Source organism: Malurus melanocephalus, unplaced genomic scaffold, assembly GCF_030028575.1.
Source record: "Malurus melanocephalus ecotype Western Australia unplaced genomic scaffold, MMel_1.1 scaffold_656, whole genome shotgun sequence".
NCBI classification, from domain to species: Eukaryota; Metazoa; Chordata; class Aves; order Passeriformes; family Maluridae; genus Malurus; species Malurus melanocephalus.
The window spans coordinates 279383-303221 of NW_026623888.1; the positions used below are offsets into that span (position 1 = coordinate 279383).

The following is a 23839-nucleotide window of genomic DNA, read 5'->3' on the forward strand; positions in this document are numbered from 1 at the left end:
TTTTTTTTTTTTTTTTGTGGTGGCAAACAATTAATCACTCTTCCTGCATTAATTAGAAAGCAACACAGAAAACATGATAGTCAAGCACATATCAAACAGAAAATGTTGCCAGAGTAATGGATTTGTAGCATCCCTTCCCTGGAGAACAATTAGATAAAAATCTCTTTAGATGAATAAAAACAACAAAGAAAACAAGGAAAATGAATCCAGTACACACAAAATGCTGTTGTAAAAATTTGTTTTGCATATTATATTCAAATTAGTCGTGACTGYTTCAAATACCACGAAATGCTGAGAGGTTCCAAAAACAATAAACCAGCAGTTGTTGATAGATATTCCAGAGGAAGCCACTCCCAGAAATATGAAATGAGCTTTGGATCACACTTCAGCTTCCTCAGACAATAATTACAGCTCTGAATCTTTCCTTTGCTCACAGGCAACTCTTGGTTCTCAATGACATCCTTCCCCTCCAAAATAACAGAGTTTAAAAAAAAAAAAATCTCCATTTGAAGTGTGGAGAAGTGTGGAAGGAAACAGAAACATTTTGGCTAAAGCAGAACCTCAGGATTTTGGCAGTTTGATTTTGGCATCCAAAGCTGCAGCTCCAGGGATTTACAGAACGCACTTCCCCTTCCATTTCTGATTTTAAAACAAGCACACAATAATTAGAGAGTGGATTTCTAATGGATTATCCTCTGATAAAGCACAATCCTTTATGAAAATACCTTTCAGTGATSTGGACAGCTTGGTTTAAGATCAATTTAAGGACAAAAGCCCAGTTTCAATGATTCACAACCAAGGAGCCACTGAATGTCCCTCAGATGGGATGTACAGAGGTCTGTCCATGGAGTTTTATTCTTTGGAATCCTGTGAATGATTTTCTCCTATACAATTTTCATGTGTCTGTGCTGTCAGAGTTCTCCCTCCCCAGCAATGTTTGTTTTTTTTTTTTTTTATTCTCTCTCCTTTCTTGTCCCATCCTCTCTGGATCATTCTCAGCAGAGCTCTGCAACATTTTCAGGTGCAGAACAGAGCAAAGCTCCCTCCTGTGGCACAGCCACATCATCCAAATGTAACCAAAAACCAGCACAGAACTCTGACTAAAATCTGCAATTACATGCACAAAATTCACACTGTGTCATTTACACAATCTGTGTTTGTCAAGAAATAAAAATGAGAAAAATAAAGTTCCTGATTCTCACACAGTCCACCTGCTGAATAGCATTTTGCCTCCCCATTGGTGACATTTCCCAATTTCTTCCTTTATTCATGCTGCAATGGAATGTACCCATTATTTGTACACTTCTGTTCACAGCATTCCCACTRCAGCCCAGCCTGAGAGAATCAATATCATCTGATGTCTCCTCATTTCAGTGCTTTCCTTCTTAAAAAGGAACAATCAGAACCCCTGAAACCAACACTCACAGGGCCATCTCTGCACAACAAAATAAAGAACATACACTAAAAATCCAAATTAATTAATTTTGCTTTATGAGGCACATATTGTTTATACTGCATTTCCTACTGTGTCTATTTKCTGGATTTTTAGCTCATGAAAAGARCAGAGAGTGTTGCCCTAAACCACATCCTCCCCAATGAATAAATTCATTTCTGGTTTTCCCCATGACAATATCCTGCACCTCTCCCAAGTTATTCTCACACTATCAGGTCCTGATTCCTGATCCACAACCATTCGGTATTTCTCTTCTTTGTATCTGCATTATTCACTGATTTTTTTTAAAATCTGGTAATTTAACAAAAGGCTGTTTGCCTTTTGTTCCAGACTCTGTCTGATTCTGTAATTTCTGTAAATTCTGCTTTCCTACCAGCCCCTGAAGGATCCCTTATTGCTCTGAACACACTGTTTTACCTCTCTCCACGCTCTGCTCACACCCTCAAGGCAGTCTGAGGCTCATCTTGTCTCAAAGCAAATCAACAATTTTCACAGAGCTGGTCAAGCACTGAAACACTGATTTCCTAATCCCTCTCTCTTGGCTTGCATCGTGTTCTGTTCATAAAAAATTGGAAYAGCTCATGATCAATTATGCAGGCCTGGGTAGAATTCCTTTCCCAACAATGATCATAAAGATATTAAAACACATCGATATAATAAAAGGAATAAAGGCAGGTAGCAAGCAACAGCCCAGCAAAGTACTGTAAAAAAGTCATATTAGGATAAAAATAAACATCAGGGATTTCAACAGACTGGACCTGACCAATTTAAAGTTTTTCAAATTCCACTTCACTGAGCAACATGCAGCCTGCATCAAATGAAACAATTAACATGAAATATCTCAACAGCTCCTTGATGGTGTGCAATAAAACCAGACTAACAATGCTTGTGATGCTTAGAGCACCACAGAGGAAAATCCAGCATTTCAGTGTACCTGGAGGGAAATTCCACACTTGGAGYGATTAAAAACCCCCACACACACCAAACCACCCACATTTATCCCAGAAAGCCTCACGGTGCCTTGTTAGAGCTGAGGAGGAGTAAAACAAAGGAGGGTTTGGAATTGAAGTGATTGTGGGGTACTCTGCTTGAAGATAAACCTGTAACTCCACTCACCCTACAAGAAGCCCTTGMAATTCCAGCCTGACTTTTAAAACTCACAGATTTAACACAGCACACAGACTGACAGTCCCCTCCATGGATATTTCCACATCCCTCTCAGTATTAATTCAGAATAAACAAAGCAGAGGTAGAAAAATGAAAGCTCTGACTGCTCCAACTTTCATTCCTCTGCCATCTCCTACCAAAGAAATGTTAATGTTCTTCTGGCTCTCAGCAGGAAAACTGGACTTGACCAAGCAGAAGGATATTAAAGTTGTTTTTCCACAAGGTTAAACTCATCTTTAATTGGGAAATATCTAATTCTACAAGGCTTACAGCTTAGTAACYATGAATGCTCAAAGCACAAGAGCAAATGAAGGAAAAACATTTCCCTTCAAATGGCCACTGTTAAAACCTGCACAGCAATTCTGAAATGAGGTTTGTAATGGGATCGTGACAAATTGATTGATTTTTCCCCCCACTAATTTAGAAAGATGATTATTTGGGACAATAATTAGCAACATTGCCATTGACTGAATTAAATAACAAACCAAACACAACTGGTTTCAGTCATGACCAGGAAAGGARAGTCATTCTATTAGGACAGCAAAATAATTTGCCTTTTTTYCAGCAATTTATTTTTATAAGTTAACTTTGTCCAAAGATGTGCAGCAGGTGAATCCTGGCAAACACAAAGGGGTAATGAGCTGCAGGTCTGGAATATTTACCTRCAGCAGAATCAGAACATTTCACTCCCCTTAATTCAATTATTTCTATTGATCTCCATGACAAACATGCAAATGTTACACCAGCCATGCAAATATTGCAAAGCTATTTTAGTGGGGGGATTAATTTTTTTTTTTATTCCAGGGTGAAAATTAGGTAAGTGCAAGGGAGAGTAAATACCATAGGGCCATTCTCACGACTGTCAGTGCCCAAATAAATAAACAAATTAATAAATTAATAAACAAATAAAGAAATGGCAGCTTTTGGGACTGCTGGGGTGCTGYTGTGCTGCTCAGCACTGGGATTCCACCATGGGTTGCTGATGTTGTGCCCTGTAATAGATCCTGGCCCCATTTCTGACCCCTGATTATCTCATTTTTAAACTGGTACCAGTAAAACTCTGCACACACAGATCATTTCACATGGCTGGGGAGACACTCTCTAAAAAGTGAATAAAGTTCAGTGCATTTGAGCTCAACAACATGAAATTCTGGTGGTTTTTTCCCCCTATAGCTTAATAATAATGTCAATTGAATAATGTGACTAAATATAGCCCAAATTGCTCGTAAGCTGATTTTTAACTTGGCAGGGTCAGTTCTTCAATAGGATTCAAACTGCTGAGATGCCACCAGCTTAAACAATTAGCAATGCAAAAACAGAGAAAGAAAACTCTGTTTATTCACCGATGCCCTGAATTTCCTAAAAAAAAAAAAAAAGCCTCCAGTTTGGAAAAAAAAAGCAGATTATTTGTACAAACTAATTCTTCCTATCTTCTATCAGCCAGCTTTCAGAAGGGGGATTTTCTGCCAGTGCTGATGAAATCCAGCAGCCCCTCAGATGTTCTGCTCAGAATTACAAGCATGARCAGTTTAATCAAGTGTGTCTTGGTTGCTTTTTGCATCCCCATTTAAATACCAGGCGAGCGTTCAGAGATAAAAAGGTTTTTAAATGTAACCTCTCAGAAAATGATACACTGTCAATTCCCTTTTCAAAAGTGCATTTTAGGGATTCTTTCCTGGCATTTGGGGCAATATAAAATAATGCAAATCTGGGGCACACAGACTCGGGGGCTGTCAAACAGCCAAGCAAATCACTGAAATCTCAMATCTAATGCTCAAATCACACATTGAGCTGTCTTAGAGGTACAAAAACTTCCAGCACAGCGTCCTAGATGCACAATYTAATGTACACCATCCATGTGGTGCTGCTTTCTTTGCTCATTGAGTCAATTTACATAAAACCCCTATAAAAGAGGTGGTACGAGGTGGAAGTTCTTTAGAGCACTTTATTAACTYATTACCAATTAATTCAGATTGACAMAAGTGTAGCAGAAATAMAAAAAAAAATGTATTTCTGGCATTTAAACACATGTTCTGCTTCAAAAAGTTCCTTGAAACACGAAMCATTTCTATGCTAAAATGAATTGTAAAGCAGAAGATGTATAGCATTAYAGGGCTTACAATTACTGCTTAAAACATTTCCATTTAAACTAAAAACTCCTAAAGATTCACCAGTAAATAACTGCTTCCTTTCCTGTGCTGCACCTTCGACAGGCACTGCAAAGTCTTTTATTTCCACTTACTATTTTCATTTATAAAAAACCAAAAAAAACCAAAAAAAACCAAAAACCAGGGGTTTTCTTGTACTATGCTAAGAGAAAGTTAAATTAATCACGTTTCTTTTTAAAGAAATAATTTCTCATGCTTAAATGCAAACAACTACAAAAACAAAAAAAGTCTTAAATCAYCAATGCCAAATAGGAGAAATACCCTCCTGCATTATTATTACTGCTGGATGCTCATTATAATTTATTAATGTTAAGCAAATTTTAAAGTTTCAACAATTTCATCATTGTTTAATCTGGAACAGGTGAAACTTTCTGCTTCCTGCCCCTCAGAGTTGGTTTGGAACTGGGAGCAGGAGGAATAACTGTGAACAAATGCTCAATGAGTAAGAAAAACCCTCTGAAAATTTCTAGGACGTAACTGCAACTTAAAATATAAAAAATCAAAGCCCTGCCCCATCTCAAGGCAGGAAGGCAGACTTCTCTACCTACACAATACTTAGGAAAAGTATTTTATATGGATAAATACACATAATTTCACCAAAATATCTCCTTTAATCAAGAGCTGCACTTGCAAATTGAACTGTTTTCAAATGTCTTTTTGTCAACAGCAAGAAATAAAACTTTATATAAATATTGCAAGAAAAGGAAGATACTTTAAACTCTTCTAAGATTTACACATGAGCTGGAATTTGAAAAATCTTTGAATGGTTCTCTGTTCCGCTCCCCAAGCACTGAGAAATGCCTCCACATTAAAAAAAAAAACATTTAAACACATTCAGGCAGGAGATACTTCAAATATAGGGACAAACACAAAAGCTCCTAGAAATATTTCTCCTGTGGGGTTATTAGTAAAAATCCTGTATTTATGAGCAAATTAGGATCTTTTCTGTATTTTCCTGTAGAAATTAAGACACATGAAACACCCAATGTTCCCACTGTTCCCCCACCCACAAAGCCTCATCCCAGTTTGTTTCTGAAGCACATCAAGTGAGGAAATCAGCCCCTCGTGTTGAGCTGTGATGGTTGTTAGACAGAACAGGAGCATAAATGCATATCAAGAGAGGATCCATGCCTTTCAGGAAGGCAGCTTTTTTATTTCATAAAAAGGATTCTGTTCTAATGAATGGTGTTCCTTACTGGAAATTAAAATTAGTTCACAAATTGCTGCCGTTCCATTTAATGATAAGATGAATGCACAGTGCTTTGAATTTTTTTTTTTTTTTATCTGCAGTAATTTTTGCTCTTTCATTCATCCTTCCCTTAATTTTGCAATTCTTTAAAAATAAGCTTTTAATTCTTCACATGTATGCAAGCAGTTAGCAAACCCACGTGGCAGCATTTAGTGCTCTGCCAGGCAAAAGATTGTAATAAGTTGAGGCACGTTAATGTYTGTTATTAGGGGAAATGAAACAGCTGAAAATCAGAAAAGCCATGGAAAATCTCAGTTCAGGACACATCAGTACATGCAGGACACACATGAATAAATTCATGTAAGGTTTTTTATGAAATATTTACAGCCAAAGCTGTTCTTCCCCAGGCAGCAGGACAACAAAAAGCACAAACCCAGGGACCAAATTTGTGCCCTTCTTTCCCCTTCTCCCTTCCCCTTGGAACAATCTTCCAAGCTCCTTTTTATTTTCTAGAGGAATAAACTTTTGTCACAGAGAGTGTGTGTGTTAAAGGGGGACAGAAGCATTTATTATTCATGTATTTATAGTTCTAAATCAATATTTATGTTAACTCTGTACAACTTCCCATTCCTTCCCTCTGAAATTGCTTTTGSTTCTGTTGTTTTTAATCTTTGTTAATAACATTTACATTTGAACTCCATTAATCTGAATACTTTGCTCAATCCCCAACCAGACACTCAAATTTTAACATCACTGAAGAGAAACCAGTGCGTGCACCTACAGCAAAAAAATATCAAATTCAGAGCTCTGCTCTTTAAAAAAAGATCTGCAATTAGAGGCACAAACACTGAAATAAAACCAGGAGTGAAAGCCAGAGCTGGCAAAGTCTGTAATTACTTTTCTAAACTGTTGAATCAGACTCCCCAGTGCTGCATGCAGCAGAACTAATTATAAAAGAAACTTCTCACATTTACAGCTGAATTATTTACCAATTGGTCTTCAAGTAAAACAAAATTCCAGCCACAGATCAGATCATTAAAAAGTTGTCTCAGGAATCTCACATAAGTTCTTTAATACAGCAAGAAATCCACAGAAAGATTTTTTTTTTTCTTCTTCAGCCATTCTACCCTCTATTTTGAGCTGTAACCTTCGTTTTGGAATCAACTATTTCTGGTAGCCAAGACATCATTGTCTTTAATTCCTAAATTAGCTTTAAGTTATTTTAAATCATTCCASATTTACATCAAGTAGTGTGCACTGAGATGAATAACTGTATCTGCTAAATAAAAAAAACTGATTAAATGAAATGAAAAATCAGCTTGCTTAGAAACTGGCCAAGAAAAAAAATCCAAAATGAAAACATAGGTACAATTTCTATTCATCTTTTTGTCACTCACAGTATCAAAAACTTATTTGTTAGAAGTTAAAAATACTAAAATTACTAAATTCTTTCACAGAATTTGCTTCTGTATCATGAATATTAGTTTTATTATTACAAATTAATATTATGAATTATATTTTCCTTGTCCCTGATCCCCTACACCAATATGACACATCTCACATCCTCTCAGAAAGTCCCATCCACAGCTACTGCTAAAGAGCAGTAGGACAAACCTCAAATATTATAATTCCTGCATCCTAAAAATCTCTACTGAGACACCTCTCAAATTTTCTGCAACACTCACAGAGATGTTGAGTGAAATTCTGTAACTTTCTAATCTCAGGATGTGCCATCAACAACAAATCTCCAGGCAGCTGACAAAATCAAAGAAATCCATGCTGAAGACGAGGGTGTCATTTTTACACCCTTAAAAATATTCTCCAATCTAATGAGAAATATGAGAGTGCAGAAAACTTTCACATATTCGGTGATAAGCAGAAACAAACTTGATCATTTGATGGAACCAGAGATGACTTTGTAAAAAAGAAAGCCAGCCCCTATCAGGTCATCTATTAATTATGCAAACGTGAATGCTCAGGTGGAATCAGCTCTTTGCTCACAGATTTATCTCTTGCCAAGCCCCCAAATCCCAGGGCTGATAAAAGTCAGGGGGTTTGGTGCAATCAYCAGAATTGGTTGGGAATTCTCCTGTGAATCAATGCACTGCAGCCAGGCTGCCCAGGAAAATCCATTTTCAAACATTTCAGGGGATTCTCCTATTYTTCCAAACAAAGAAGCATTAGTACATTTTTTAAAACACCTTTGCATTGTCAGACAATCCTTCTTCTCTAAGAAATTCAGCTGATCAGCTGCAGACAGAAAAAAAAAAAAATTAAATATTATCTACTTGGCTCTTTTCTCATCAAACCATTCGAGTGATGCCAAGCATTTCTAGAAAGAAATACATAGTGAGCAAAATGAAAATACAACTGAATTGTATTCCTTAACCTGTAAAGCAGAGCTGCCAAGCTCCACAAGAAAAAACCAGTGGTAAAGGTGCATTTAATAAATGGATTTAATTTCTGAAGAGATGTGACAAAATTCAGCCTCTGCACGGGGTGACAAGGCGAAGGACAGGTACAAGGCAGTCCTGGAAGTTTTTTCTGTGTGAATGAATCTCAGGGAAATAAAGAGCTTTGTTTAATAGCAGGACTGATAACTGTGATTACCAGCAGCAAGTCTCTTASCCCTGCAGTAAGACAAGGTGAAAGGCAAGATGGAAGGAATAAGAAACAATTTTCCACTTAGGCAGGAGTTGTCTCCCTTAAGCTACTTTCCTGCRGTCCTGTCAAAGTTAAAATAAATCCATGCAGAGAAGATATTAAACATCTTCTTGTACAGTTCTGTCACTGAATGCATTGAGATGGTAAATCCTGCAAAAACCTGAMTTTCCAAAGACACAGCAGCTGGGAGAAGCTCTTCATTCCATCCACCCACTAAATGTGATGAGCAGCTGTGAATGGCTCTGAACATCAATCCCCTCCTCCTTCTTTCCTCTGAAAAACCCCAAAATTATGATTTCTGCCATAGCAAAAAGAAGAGCTGTCCCAGGGACTATCTGAGCATCTGTGAATGCACAAAATGCCTCGGACCTGGCCAAGCACCCCACTCCAAATGCTCCCATAAATACAACCAGAAATTTGATTTATGCAATAAAAACCTGGGAATTCCTTTCAAATTCTGAATGAGAATACATGGCTCCTTGCAGAGGCTTGCAAGCTTTGTTGAGCCTCTGAAGTATAATATCTGAAATTATAGTGTCACATAAAAAAAAAAAAAAAAAAAAAAAAAGAGCATTTTTCTTAGTCCATGTCGCATTTTTGTGAGCTTCTTGTATGTACAGTACACTCATTACTTTATACCTTTGAACAAAATTAGAGCTGGATACACAAAAGCTCCACAGAAATTACAGTCCCCCTGATTCTACTTGGTAGTGCTTTAAGAATCTACAGTCTCTGCTCTCTACAGAAATTAAAGGGCATAACACTTTTGAGTGAAAGAAATGTAAATATTTCTCTAAAATTATGTTAAGAATGTAACCTAAAACCACTAACAAAATTAATGCTCTGCCCTTCAAAAAACTCCCCATCCAAAGCTAAAATCACAAATGTAACAACTTCACTGCTGGCATTTTTCTAAAATTGATTCGACAATACKTTCAGAGAAAAAACAAATCCTCGTAATAAATTTAAGGCTGGTCATTGTAATAACTTCCTTCAAGAAAGCTGTCTGGTTTCCCCCTTGAAATTCTGATTTTTTTAATGATATAATAATATAATATAATTATGCATTAATTAATATTATTAATATGACCACAAATAACTTATAATTACTATAATGTTAAAGGGTATATAAAAATATAATAATTATTATATAATCTGATTATTCTAGAGCTTTCAGTTCTACTCATWTGTTTTCTTCCTTTCACCACATTCTCTGATGCTTTTTGCTCTGCTCTAGAATAAACACATAAAAGAAGAGATTTAAAGCAATTTTCAAGTGCTGTAAATACTTAAACAGAAAATCAGAACGTTCAGCTCCCCAGTGAGGATGTGCAAAAAGGATATGCTCATCTTTTCCACAAACTTATCGTGTTCATCCTGGGTTTTAGGGAAATTCTCAATGTCCTTCTCCAGGCGTTGGATCTGCTGGTTCATTGAATCGAGGTTGCTCTTCAGAGTCTGGGCTGAAACTAAGGGAAAAAATAAAAAAAAAAAAATTATAAAGCTTCCAGATTCCAGAAACAGGATCAGAAGGGGAAAAAACAATGTCAGTGTCAATTGTCTCATAGAGAAGGATTCCATTGAGTCATATTTTTCTGAATTACTGCTCATAAAAATCCTACCCTTCATAAAAAAAAAGTGAAAATATCTACTGTAATATACCAGATCATCATATTTAACATTGAAATGTCACCACTTAATTCCACCATTAGTTCAAATTATTCAATTTCTATTCAAATTTATGGTAAAAATTCTAATATTTCTGWTATTATTATTTCTAATATTCTTTTTAATCTAATTCAAAGATTAAAAACTAACCATAGTTCAAAGAGATTTCATCTTATTAATGCATGTACTTGGTTAAATAAATGATCTTATTATTAATGCCCATTTCTGTTACAGGAATGASTTAAGGAACAGACAGGGGGAAAAAAATGAAATATTTTTCTTGTATTGAAATTACCCAGATTTCTGGACTCAGAGCAAACAGCAAAGGTGGTTCTAAACAACAAAAGCTGCTGATAATCAAAAAGAAATGAAGGACTCAGAGTACATCACACTAATTAACAAAACAAAGAGGGCACTGGAAATGAAGAAATGAAATGAAGAAATGAAGAAATGAAATGAAGAAATGAAGAAATGCTGCTTGCTGTGTGATGAGCTATTCCAGTGAACAGCACTGTGGTGCCAATTTGTATTAAAAAAAAAACCCAAATTGATCCATCAGGTGAGCAAAACCTGCCAGCAAAATCCATTCTGAAAGTGGAGCAAAACCACATCAGAGTCATTGGGGGAAAAGGGAGAGACTCTGCAGAGAAATTCCTGATCCAGCTGGAGAATTAAAACAATCTGAAATCCTAATATTGACTTCTATCCCATAATCCATGAAGTCCATTCATAATTCTCATTTTTATCATAAAGAAYTATTTGATAAGCACTTTCTCTTCAATCAAAGCACCTTTTGGAACCCAAGTCCATCTTCCATTCTTTGTCTCCTCTTGCCCAGGTCACAAATCAGTGTTTTTAAGAACAAGCAGAGAATTCCAAGACCCTTTCCCCATGTGCAGCCAGGAAAAGCAAATCACTCCATTTTTAAGGGGTTTTTATTATCTTTTGATGGTAAACAATTTGTCCAAAAGTTCTCCCAAGTATTTTCTAAAGAACCATTCATTTTTCTATTTTCTTGTTATTTAAAAAAAAATTGTGCTATGACTACATGGGATTAAACAGTGGCAGGAAATTGAGCCACAATGGCTTTTAAAAGAGCATATAGAAAATAAAAATCTGGTAAATAAGGAAGCTGCTCCYGGAACAAAATCCATTTTCTATTCTTTCTAAGTAACGACTCACATCAGCCATAACAGTGATTTCACGAGCATGTTCAAATACATAAGGCACCAATAGAGCTGTCTTTATAGCAGCCATTATCTTGATTTTATTTTCAATTTTATCCATTTTATACTGGGTACCAAAGGAACCACTAATCATGTAATCCTAGAATTACAGRGAAAGTTTTTTTCAGTTTAATTCAGCTGGGGTGGGAATGTGCACTGACCACAGCATCCTCACAGCTTTTAAATTCCCATTCCAGAGTTAACCTTGAAATCAACCACTAAAACACTCAGAATAACACAAATTATCAAAGCTTTTAGGCTATGGTTGCATTAGTTTAATCATTTGATATGATGATCAAAGCACACATTTTTGCTTGAACCAAAGAACTTGAATTACTGTAATATTTTTATAGGCTGTTATGGAGCTGGAGAGAGACAGACAGCACGGAAGGAAAATGCTAGAACTGAAAAATAAATGAGGAGGATGCAAATGGCAGCTTTGTTCATAAAAAGAATAGCAGCTGGKAAGTAAATAGGCACCATAACACAAAGTTTCACTGTCTGCAATTTGAAAATATTCAAATGYATGACCATGTAGCGAGAGTAAAAGTTTATTTTTGTCTGAAATTTCCAAGTGCAAAGGAATTCAGCAAGCAATGACAAATAACTCTGAACCTTTGTGATTAAGATGGATGGAAAATGTTTTCAGTAACACTGTTCCATCAAAGTAAGTTCAGAAAACTCTTCATTAGGTACACATTGGCTTTGARAGTGTGGAGGAGCTGTCTCCAAGCAAGAAGGCTGCATCCTAAAGCTGTGCTCCCCATAATTAACTTCTAGATTCACACTCAATTAACAAAAAAACATTGGAGCATACGCAATTTTGTTCACTTTTTTTCCCCCTAGCCCAGGCAAACGTACAAGTTTCTGTTCCAATAATTTATGAAGTTGTTGTTCTGCAAGACAAATTTAAAAAGACGACAGAACAGGGAACATATATATATAGACTATAATAAAATATCTGCATTTCCTCCCATAAACCCTTTTATTAGAGATTTACTACCTCAGTAATGTGCAGAGGAATCACCATGAATACCTTTTACTTTCAGGGATATTCATGCAAATTTCTAAAAACCCTTGCAAGGTTTTAATTTATGAAAGCATAAATTCTCCTTGCAGCACAAAGCCACGTCTTTGAAACCATTTCCAAATTGTGAACAGCCCATCCCACTGCACTCCTCAAAGCCACAGCCTTGGGCACCTGCAATTTGCCCCTCATTCCACAGGAAAATCAGGAACCTCAATAAAACAGTCCCAAAAATGGACAGGAAAGGCAGAATTTGGCCTTCAGTGGCACAGGATGCTGTGCAAGGGCTCTTACTGAGAAAGCCTCTCTGCAGCAGCCATTCCAATATTATTCCATCTCAATATTATTCCATCTCAATATTATTCCATCTCATGTTGCAGCAAGAGGGAACAACCAGCTAAATCCTGTACATAAATAACTGATTTCAAGGCAAGAACATGAGATAAATAGAGAAAATGAGGAAAATATGAAGGAAAAAAACCCAGAAAAAAACCCTGTGTGTAACCCCCAGACACTCGAGGATGAGCAGACCCAGAAAAGAGGAAATACCTAAAGGATGCCTGGCCATTTATTCCATTGTATTAGCAAAAATAAAATATTGGACACATTTCAAAAGTAAACCAAAGCAACAGCAGTGAACAACCCACRTCCTCCTCCCTCCCAGCTTGACAGGACAATTAAGATCCCATCCACAGCAGAAAGGTCAGCACTCAAGAAATGGGAAAGTTGGAGAAYTCAAAAGTAAGTGAGATTTGCTGACATAAGGAAATAGTAGAGACASACACTATAAATGAGTTTAGAGAGGAATTATGTGGATTCTTAGACAACAGGTTCAGAAACATCAAAAGTGAGAGGTGGGGATGTAATTTTTAAAGTTTCTTTTAAACTTGGTGGGGGAACAGCCTGGATGAACTGCAGTGTTCTCCCCAAATCCTCTGTCTAAAAAAAMCACACAAACCCTATATATGGACCCATCTTCAAGAGCAAGGAGAGGAAAAAAGGCAGTGAGATTGCTCAGTCTGTGCCAAATTGTGCCCAAATGGCCCCTGGTTTAGCCCAAGGAAAGGGTGGCTTGAACTGAGCACCTCAAACCACRGTGATAAAAGGGTTTGGGAGACAAAAAAAGTGCCAATAACAGAATTTAAACATRCATGTGTCAACTCAGTGCAGAACTGTGACACAGAACATGAACAGGTGAGGRTAACAATGGATTGACTCCAGATTCTTCCTGTCTGTGGCAAACACAAGCACTTGGAGCTCTCAATATTGCCTCTGCACAAACACTGAATGCAACTCTCTTAATCAGACATCATTAAATCCTGGGCTGATTAAAAGATGATTTTGTCTATTATTATTTAATTATAACAGAAAATCACAGTCACTGAAGAGATGGCACAATATTATTCTGACATGGAAGGCGATAATTTCCTCTACCTTATTAATATCCCTGTATTAATTCCTATGTAAAAAAAAAAAAAAAAAAAAAAAAAAAAAAAAAAAAAAAAAAAAAAAAACAGAAAAAAAACAACCCAACCAATCCTATCCATTTATTTTGGAGAAAGCAGTTGCACAGTCTGCACGCTAAGGAAGGCTTAGTGAGTGTCTGGTGGAGCAGTTTAGCCCCAGAAAAATGCTCCAGGCAGTTAATCTCATGTGGATGGYGAGCACTCGCTGGTCCCCATAGCCCAGCTAAGCATTCTGTGTTTACATTAATACAGCAATGGTAGCAAAGGTCAGACTAATCCCTTCTAAAATAAGATTGCATCAGACTGAGAGTCCTCCCCATAACAAGAGGTGAAATGATACATTTTGATTAGGTGCACTGCCTCTTGCATGAGAAATTTAAATGATCTCTGATCATGATGCAGAACTGGGATGGCCATGTCCACACTGAGAAAAAACCCCAAAGTGAAAGCCAACAACAGAAATTACTTCAGTGAGCACCAGCAAGTCTGCATGGAGCAAATGAACTCATGGATTTTGAAGTCTAGACAGTATTTGTACCATAACTACATTRTAAGCATACTAATGACTATTTATTCCTTACTGCCTCAGGGCAGATGGAAGGAGTCGCTCACAAAAGAATGAAAAGCACTTTGGAAGGAAATGGGTGAGCAAGTACATAATCTGCAGGAATTACAATCAYTGATCACTCAATTCATACCAAGTACATTTTATCTATTAAGACAATAAATGTTTGAACTCCTCAGGGTCAAAGGGGAAGAACARATCCTATTTTACCCAGCTCAAGCATGTCCCCATCCTCGTCTCCCAAGAACTGGGGAAGCTTTCTGTCACTTGTGCTTAACAACCAACACATCATGCACAGTCAACTTTCTTCCTCACAGAATCTTCCCTGTGATTTAAAGTTTGGGAGTAAGAGCAGGTGTGCCCAAATGGCAATGTTTTGTTTGTACCCTATTACCATGTACTGGAACTGGATTTCAGGAAGCTTCAGAACAGCATTTTGAACAGATTTCACACATAGAAGTGGAATTGCAGATGATGTGCCTGCTCAGATCTCCATCCCAGCAGAGCCTCTGCTGCTCATGGCACTGCTGTGGAGGGTGAAGGAGGCAGAAACAGCCATGTCCCACCTTCCAGACTGTTCCAGCAATTCCCACCTTTCAAGATCTCAAAAGTTGAGTTTATTTTTAAAAGAGAGCTCATAATTACAAAGGAGGCAGGGACAGTCGTGTCCCACCTTGCAGACTGTTCCAGCAATTCCACTGCCCTGGTTAAATGGGACAGAGCTCTTGGCACTGCTGGCCCTGCCCTGCCCACTGCCAGGAGAGGGGAGTTTTCATGTAAAGGACTCTGTACCAAGTCCCAAACCCAAGAAACTCTTGGTTCAGAGTTTATTGAGAGATTCAATCCAAGGCACTGTGTGTGCCCTCCTCCTCCTCCCCTTGCCAAGAGCAGCCTTTCCCCAGCCTTCCACATTTACCTCTCTGGCTGAAACCAAACCATTGCACGCCAYAGAATACAAGTTCCTCAGCTGAACTGACTTTTCACATTACAAACACAAATCTTTCAGAAAACAGATGTCCCAATTKCAGCAAAATAACCAGGAGCATTGGAGCTGATGGGTGAGAACAGCACTGCAATCAGCAGAGTTCTCCTGGCAATGTGGGATATCACCTTCAGAGCACTCCAGAAACTCACCCAGCTTTGATGTTGATTTAATTACAAATGTCTTTCAAGATCTCAAAAAGTTGAGTTTATTTTTAAAAGAGAGCTCAWMATTACAAAATCAGTAYGTATTAAAGGAGCACGCTGAAGCCAAACTGCTGGCAGGGGTGTAAGACAAATTGCAAATGAGGCAAAGGAAACGAGTAAACAGCAAAGAAAGAATGCAAAGAGAAGGAGCAAAGCTGCTGCCACCCAACCTGGAAAAACTCCCAGAGCTGTTGGGCAGCTCCAGCCAAGTGAACTCCCTTCCCAATCCCAACCTGGGGCTGCAGCCTGGCCTTGCTGAGCTCCTGGAGCACTTCCAGAGGTGCAAAAACCTTCACCACAACCAAAATGTGCCTTCAGCCACAGAGGAGGAGGAAATGAAAACACAAAGTGCCATTTTGGAGCTCTCACCTCTCTCCAGTGGCTTGTATTAAGGAATTCTAAATGGATTACACAACTCGAGACGTTGAAAGCCATCTTCAATTCTGAATTGGTTTAACTACAGCCAGAAAATTTTAAATGCTTTAATTTCTTTAATAAGCAACAGCCCATGAGAGTCATTTGGACTGTTCTTTCATTTTGCCCTTGATACTTACACTTCAGGGAGAGAAGAGAAGCCTTAAAATGCAAGCCATACAAAAAAGCTGTTAATTTAGAGATTTCAAATTATAACTTCAAAATGTGGCTGCAGAATGCAGAACTACCACAGCTCTGTGCACCATTTATTACACACAGACAGCAACTAAAAACATCCTCAAAGTCTTCACAGACCGGGAAAATTCACAATGCAATTTCTCAGAGTGTAAGAAAAGCCTGAATCCAAATAGATCCCGTTCAGAAATTGCACAGAAATGACTGTAGGGTTGTGCTCCTGCCTTTCCTYACTGACAGAAGTGCAGGAGAAGGGRCTGGCATCACCCTGTGAATGTGGCAGTGCTGGGTGCCCACCCYGAGTGCCACCACAGGAAATTTTTGGGGTTTTTGAGGCACCTGAGTGTGTCCTGCAGGCAGAGAAACAGCCAGAGAGCTCCTGCCAAACCAACCCTGCACCTCTCTTCAAGGTGAGCCATCTTCAAGACAAGGAGAGGAAAAAAGGCAGTGAGGTTTCTCATTTTGTGCCAAATTGTGCCCAACTGGCCCTGGTTTAGTCCCAAGAAACCTGAGAACCTGCAGCTCTGAGGTGGAGACAAACACAGCACCTCAAACCACGGTGATAAAAGGGTTTGTGACACAAAACCAGCCAAGAGCAGCAGTTCAGTGATGTGTCTGTACAGCCAGGGCTGATCTGGGGCTGTGATGCCAAATGCCACCTCCAGATSCCACACAACAGCCACAGTGCCACCATTAACCCTCTCCTGCCCAAAGACATTGTTGCTTCATCCCACTGCAAAATCTGTCCCAGCAATTTAAACGGTGCAAGGTGCAAAGGCTGCAGATCTCTTTGCTAAAACACAGGTTTTTCTGCTGCAACAAACCATAAAACTTTTGTTTGACAGAAAAACGGCGCCTGCTTATGAGCAGGTTTTAAATTGCTATACTTCAAAGTGACAGTGGCACAGGATGGTTTAAAATATTTCCCCCTTTCTAAAATTATGCCATTAAATCACAGTGAAGTACCTGCATAAAATTTAAAAATTAATATTTTATTACAGTATTTGTAATAAAAAAGTATACACATATTTGAATTYCCCAGTGTTTCTGATTGCTAATGGCCCTCCCAGAGATGCCTCAACCATCAGAACCATATGCTTGCAAATGAGTGAAATAAATCTCCATGTCCACACGAGTGACAACTCTGTGCTCGTGTTATTGGCACTTTTTAGGCCACTGCACAGACTGAACTCATTCCCACAAGGCACTTTTCACTCGATTTTACTTTTAACAACATTTGAAAAGAATTATGAAGCGGCACACCCTTACATCAGGCAAAGAATTCAGCATGTAAAGTGTTCAAAGAGCCCTCATTATCAGTGAGACTAAGATATAGAGATATAAAGATATACAGATATATCTGTATTATATATATATACCACATTTAGAGCTGATCTCAGCTTGCTCTGACTCCACACAGCCTGGGGACTCCCACTGCTGGCACACAAAGCAAGAAGGAACAGGTCCATCAGGAACTCCAGAGGATTCTCCACAGACACAGATCTGGCTGTGCTTTATTTTTATGTTTTAGTATTAGCAGGCACCATGTTTAAATCATGAGCTGTGATTTAAAACTGCAGCTCTTAATATCCAAAATTAAGTGGCTGTTATAAAATACATGGCTAACTTATTTTAATCATTGTAATTTTGTGCGTTACCTATTTCACTTTTATGATTTCTGAGAGGCTTCACACTCAGGAGAGTCTTAACTTAAAAAACAGAATTCTTTTCTAAGTCATTCCAAACTGTACTTTTAACCATGTGACTGCGTGTACAATATCTGACTTGTAAGGTACCTCTTGGATTTTTTTGGGAGTTGTTTGAACCCCAAAATGGGATTGGAATTTTTCAGGGATTTAATAAAAATGTCAGGTTAAAGGGGAAAAGGGAAARGAAGATCACTGACATCAAACAACACAATTGGTCACAGCCTTGGCAGTTTTGATTGGTTTCCTTTCACACAATCWGCTTCAAGGAGGAAGAAATGTTTTTCCAATGATCTCCTGAGTGTTAATCACTTTGACCTTTGCTTATATTTTCCAGAATAAAACTGTTTCCTAATTTATTTGTACTTTTCATAAACCTCTAGGCTGATCTTCTATCTTTAAAAAGATCAAATCTTTTATTATACCTAATATCAGATTATTGAAGATTTTAGTACATACATGGGCAGTTCATCTAATCCCATTGACCTTTTCATATTAAAATCCAGTTTTATGCTTTATCTGCTCTTTATTTAAAAAAAATAAAGATCAGCCATTGTTCAGATGCTGGTTCTCTATTCTTATAACAAAATTAAAACCCAACAGGACTTTTTTTTTTTTTTAATTTACATGGAACTGAGAATATGCAGCCAAGATTTAAAACAAGTGGAGGATGCCAAGTGGAGCCTTTGGAAGGTTATTTACAGTCCAGACCACGAGGCTGCCTCCTGACAAAACAGCACCAGCACACAACTCAAGGAATGACCTGTCTGGTTCATATTTCCTTATTTAAAACTCATGCAGAGATAATATTTGCTGGTAAATTCCTTCCCATTTTACRAATATTTAACTGATGGCAGCATCCTCCTATCCAGCCAATTTATTCCAAAAGAGGCTTCCCACAAGAAAAATAAACCTGCCTGTCCATCCCCAAAAGCACTGGTTTATAAAACACCAAACAATAAATAGAAAGTGCAAATGTTTTCCATGCAAAGTGCTTCAACTTCCTGCACAGAGCAAGAATTACACGTGGCAGAGCAGATGAACATCACAATTAACAAACCCAGGAAGGACCATGGGGAACAGCTGAAACAACTTCCACAAATCCCATTTATTCTGCCAAAAATCTGCTTTGCTACAGAAAGCAAAGAAGGGCCGAAAGGGAAGTTTTGGTCATTAAAACTGAGCAGTAATTTATGCTCTGCTAGAAGGCAGCGCTGTTTATAGGAAATGCAGCTTTTATCTTGCAGAATGAAACAAATGTAACAGAAATAAATATGGATTCTAAGCATCAGAACTGTTAGAGGCTTTGCTCCCATTAATATACTTTCTCTGTTTCAGATGCTACAGTTTAACTAAACTTTACTGACTCTTTTAGTTTCATTCCTGAAGTCAACTTAGAGAACATCAGAGGCTTTGAATCAAACCAGAAAAATCTCAAAGCTGCAAGGCCAAGTGTCAGCCACAGAAGAAAATTCATAAAAGATCATCAAAAGTGCCTGGTAAACCAGAAGATTTTACAAAGAAAGCAAGAAAAAGATTAAACTTTAAAAAGTCACTTCAAGGCAAGAATTATCAGGTGGTAGAAAACATTTTTGGAATTTAGGGAAGATGCCAATCAGCTAATTGCATAAATTAAATTAAGGCTGTGCCCAGCACCCCATGGGGGAAGGAAAAACCTTTCCCTGATCTGCAGCCTGACCCAACAAACAGATAGGGAGACATCCAATCAGTGCAAATAAAATACACTTTATAGGCAGAAAAACCCATGGAAAAGTGCAGGCACAGTTTGAGAAASAGCAAAATAATTGTATGAGAAAGACAGTCCCATAAAAGTGTGAAGAATTGTGAGATGAACAATGGCAAGGTTGGGTTGATGGATGAACTATTCCCCAGCTCCTTGGGGAAATGAGCTCTGCTCTCACCAGACAGTTCAGGACAGAAGAACAGAAACTGAAAGCAAATGATGGCCTAATTAATTAAGGATCTATCTAACAGCTAATCACTGCACTGGAGAGAGACGCTGACTGATAACACTGGGAAAAAGGAGACAAATTTTCCAAGAGAAAGCGTGGACAGAGCTGATGGAAATGTCAACCCACTACTTCTCACCTCTATTTTCCTACATATTCTTGTGCTCCCCCAGGCTTTTATCTTCTGACCAACCATTAATGACCATGCAAAATTAAAGTTTGTGTTTGTTGTTCTCTATCAGGTGTTAAAAGGAGGAACATTCTGGGTGTGAAGGCACATGGCACAACCAGTGCTCACTGTCAACAATGGGACACTGAACATCATCCGTGCACTGCTGACAAGAGTGCAAGCACCTCTCTGAAATTCACTGCATTATTTCCACTGAAATTCACTGTATTCTTTCCAAGGAAATTCACTGAAATTCACTGCATCCTTTTCACTGAAATTCACAGAAATTCACTGCATATTTCCACTGGAATTCACTGCATTCTTTTCACAGAAATTCACTGCATTCTTTCCATTGAAATTCACTGCATTCTTTCCATTGAAATTAACTGCATTCTTTTCACAGAAGATCACTGCATCCTTTTCACAGAAGATCACTGCATCCTTTTCACTGAAATTCACTGCTATTCACTGCATTCTTTTCACAGAAATTCACAGAAATTCACTGCATTATTTCCACTGAAATTCACTGCATCCTTTCCACTGAAATTCACTGCATTCTTTTCCACAGAAATTCACTGCATTCTTTCCACTGAAATTCACTGCATTCTTTTCACTGACATTCACTGCATTCTTTCCACTGAAATTCACTGCATTCTTTTCACAGCCTGTTACAGAAGAGGAGTTGCTCTATTGCTGTTTTTCCCTCCTGACTTCTCAGGTCAATAAACACCAGAAAGGCACAATCCACATGGATTATCGATGCTTACAGGTTACATAATCCTAAAATCACAAATGAAATGTTGGAAGCATTTAATGTCAAAATAAACAGCCTTTAGGTGCTCGATCTATTTGCTTACCTTTGCTTGCACTCTCAACATGCTGCAACTCATCTGGGAATTTTAAGATGTCCCGGTAATTCTCCTCACAGATTTCTGCCAGAAAATGCAACAGGGTGGTTTTTTGATCTGATGATTTTGTGTCTCGAATCTAAAAGTGAACACAGGAGAAAATAGAATTAAAAAAAAAAAAAAGTTCATAAAATGTTTCAATAAAGTGAATATTGCAGATATCAACTCATTAGCAAAAAGTTACTTATGCTGCAAATGAAACAGATTATTTAAAAAATGAAATTTCCTGAATTCTTCACAATTTAGGACTATACCATGAAGTACTTCAAAAAAGAATGATCAATTTTGATGTGAACAAAATSTGAAGAGAGTCCCTAAAGTTCTGAGATTTTAGCATTGCCATTTTTCAGATTCGTCCAGATAAAAAAAAGAGCTGTGAACAGAGATTAAACAGAATTTAGAACATTCCTTCAATGCCACAAAYACCAGTTCTCTAAAGGACTCCCTGAAATGCTCTATAGCTGCACATTGCACCAACAGTCAGAATTTGTATTTTGACCAGTCAAGTTAAAGTTACTCCTTATTGTAAATCCACAATTTTTTCTTGAAGCAAAATCTAAAATATGCTGCTTTAGGGTAAAGACTTTGAGACAAATTCTATCCAGACACACAAAACAAATGTACCCTGCCTTACTGGAATAGAGAATGACAACAAGAACAAAGCAAAGGTAATCTGGACTGTAGGTAAAGGAAATTTAATACATCCAGTTGTATTTCTGAAAAGCTGCAGAAAAGCTGTGCACAATGTGAAGTAACAGGTAATTGTRTATTTTTGCTGTTCTTTCAGCTGCAGAGGCATTTTTTTTTTTGTGGTCTGAAATAAATCAGTGTTCTTAGAAGTTATAAGACTCTGTTCTCCATTAGCCTGAGCACATGAACTGCTGAAATGAGTCTTTTTGGTTAAAAAAAAACTCCACAAAACATCTGAAATAATTGCTGGAATACAGGACCAGGGACAGCTTTCCAACAAGCTCATGGCTAAACCACACAGCAGAGTGCACATGTCTACAAAAAGAGACATCATGAACTTAGGAGAATGAGGTAAATTTAAGACCAAGTTTTCCCATTTTTATGCAGCTCTAATAAAGGAATGTGTGAGGTGATGGGAGATGCAGCAGAAGCAGAGATTCCCTCTTGTTCTCAAAGGCAACAAAGAGCAGGTGTAGGTAAGAGTTGGAGAGCAGCACACTTCATTTGGCACAGAGAATTAGTAATACATCTGTGAGGAATTGCTCTAACAGCATTGCACTTACTCATCCAGCACAGCTCTTACAGAGGAGTAAGCTACAACATACACAACAAATGAAATAAAGGATTTATTTAAGAAGAATACATAAATGCGTGTGTAAAATCTCCTATTTGTTTTCTCATTCTCTAAATCACTCCAAGTTCTAATTCCATAATCCTCATGACAGGCTTGCCATCGATGTTCAATTTAATAGAGGCCTTTCAGCTTTAAGGATTACCCTGTTAAGAATAAATGAGTGCAGTGGAAAAACAGGCTTTTAAAAATATAAGGTATTTAGGCAATTAAGAAAGCAATTTAATTCATACCAATTCAGCGATTAAAGACTAAACAATGCTCAGTAATGGTATGCAGTTAAAGGGCTTTAATGTGTTACACACACAGAAGTTCTTCTGACTTGAAAAAACAAAATCATAGATTTAGTGGCTAAACATCTGCATGGAAAAAAAGAAATTGCATTTCAATTTGTCTGTGAACAACAGTAGTGGGATTTGCAGTCTTTGATCTCTCTGACATCATCAAGTGGATAAAGCACGTTTTTTTTTCTAAATGGACAAAATTATTTTGCTTTCAAATTACAACAGAAACATGTTTTGCCACCAATGGCAACATCCYATCAACAAGAGCCAGTATTAGCACCTTGTAGTAAATATTTATTCTGATCTTGGACAAATGTATCAAATCCACTTCTTTGGCCCAATCATAAACAAGTCTTGGCTATATTCATCCTTGTTTTTAACACAATGGACACAGATATGTCTGTTTGATATTTAGAATCAATACCTATACTTTAAAAATCAATTTCTAAGCCTATAATAGAATGAAAAATAAGGTGGTGTTTGTTGTTTAGCACAWACCATTTAAATATAAAAATAGAATTTAAAGGTAGGAACTGCAATGGTGACACCATGGCTGTGTCTTTCCAGTCTCKGTATTCACACACTGTGCTTGTATTCAATATATTCTCATATTCAATAACCCACTCATTATTTAAATTTTTTTGCATATAAATGCAATATTTTTTTACATTCCATTTCTTTACCTGMAGGAATTATGCCCAATAAATATAATATTCCTTGGCTTGTAAARACCCTAATGGCTTAGCCTGATTTCTGCTGTTCTACACGCTGCAGCCAAGTGGATGAAAAGAAAAAAGAGCCTATTAAATTGTGCTTACAAGAGCTGGAGCTGGACTTTGATGAACCTCGTGGGTCCCTTCCAACTCAGGATATTCTATCATTCTGTGATTCGGGATAAATTTTTAACACAGCAGTGTTAAAATTTTAAAATACAGGTTTTGAGTCTATGGCCTTTCCTTTCTGGAGAGACAGAATCTGGAAATAACATGTTTAGTTTAAAAATAAATGAAATAAATTGGTAGATCAGTGTGGGCTGCAGAAAGCAGCTCCAGCTGAATGCTGAAGCATAAATTGGAGGGTCAACACCATGA

General features: G+C 37.6%; 1 protein-coding gene across 1 annotated transcript in view; it reads right to left on the reverse strand.

Annotated features, from left to right (window-relative positions):
* The window catches only part of LOC130583992 (protein diaphanous homolog 2-like), a gene marked incomplete at its 5' end in the record, with an annotated part of 115118 nt that overhangs the window by 62371 nt on the left and 28908 nt on the right, over positions 1–23839 (reverse strand). Inside the window, 2 exons of the mRNA XM_057383715.1 lie at positions 9985–10110; positions 21093–21222. Coding sequence (XP_057239698.1) covers positions 9985–10110; positions 21093–21222 — 256 coding nt within the window. The remainder of the gene's footprint in view (positions 1–9984; positions 10111–21092; positions 21223–23839) is intronic.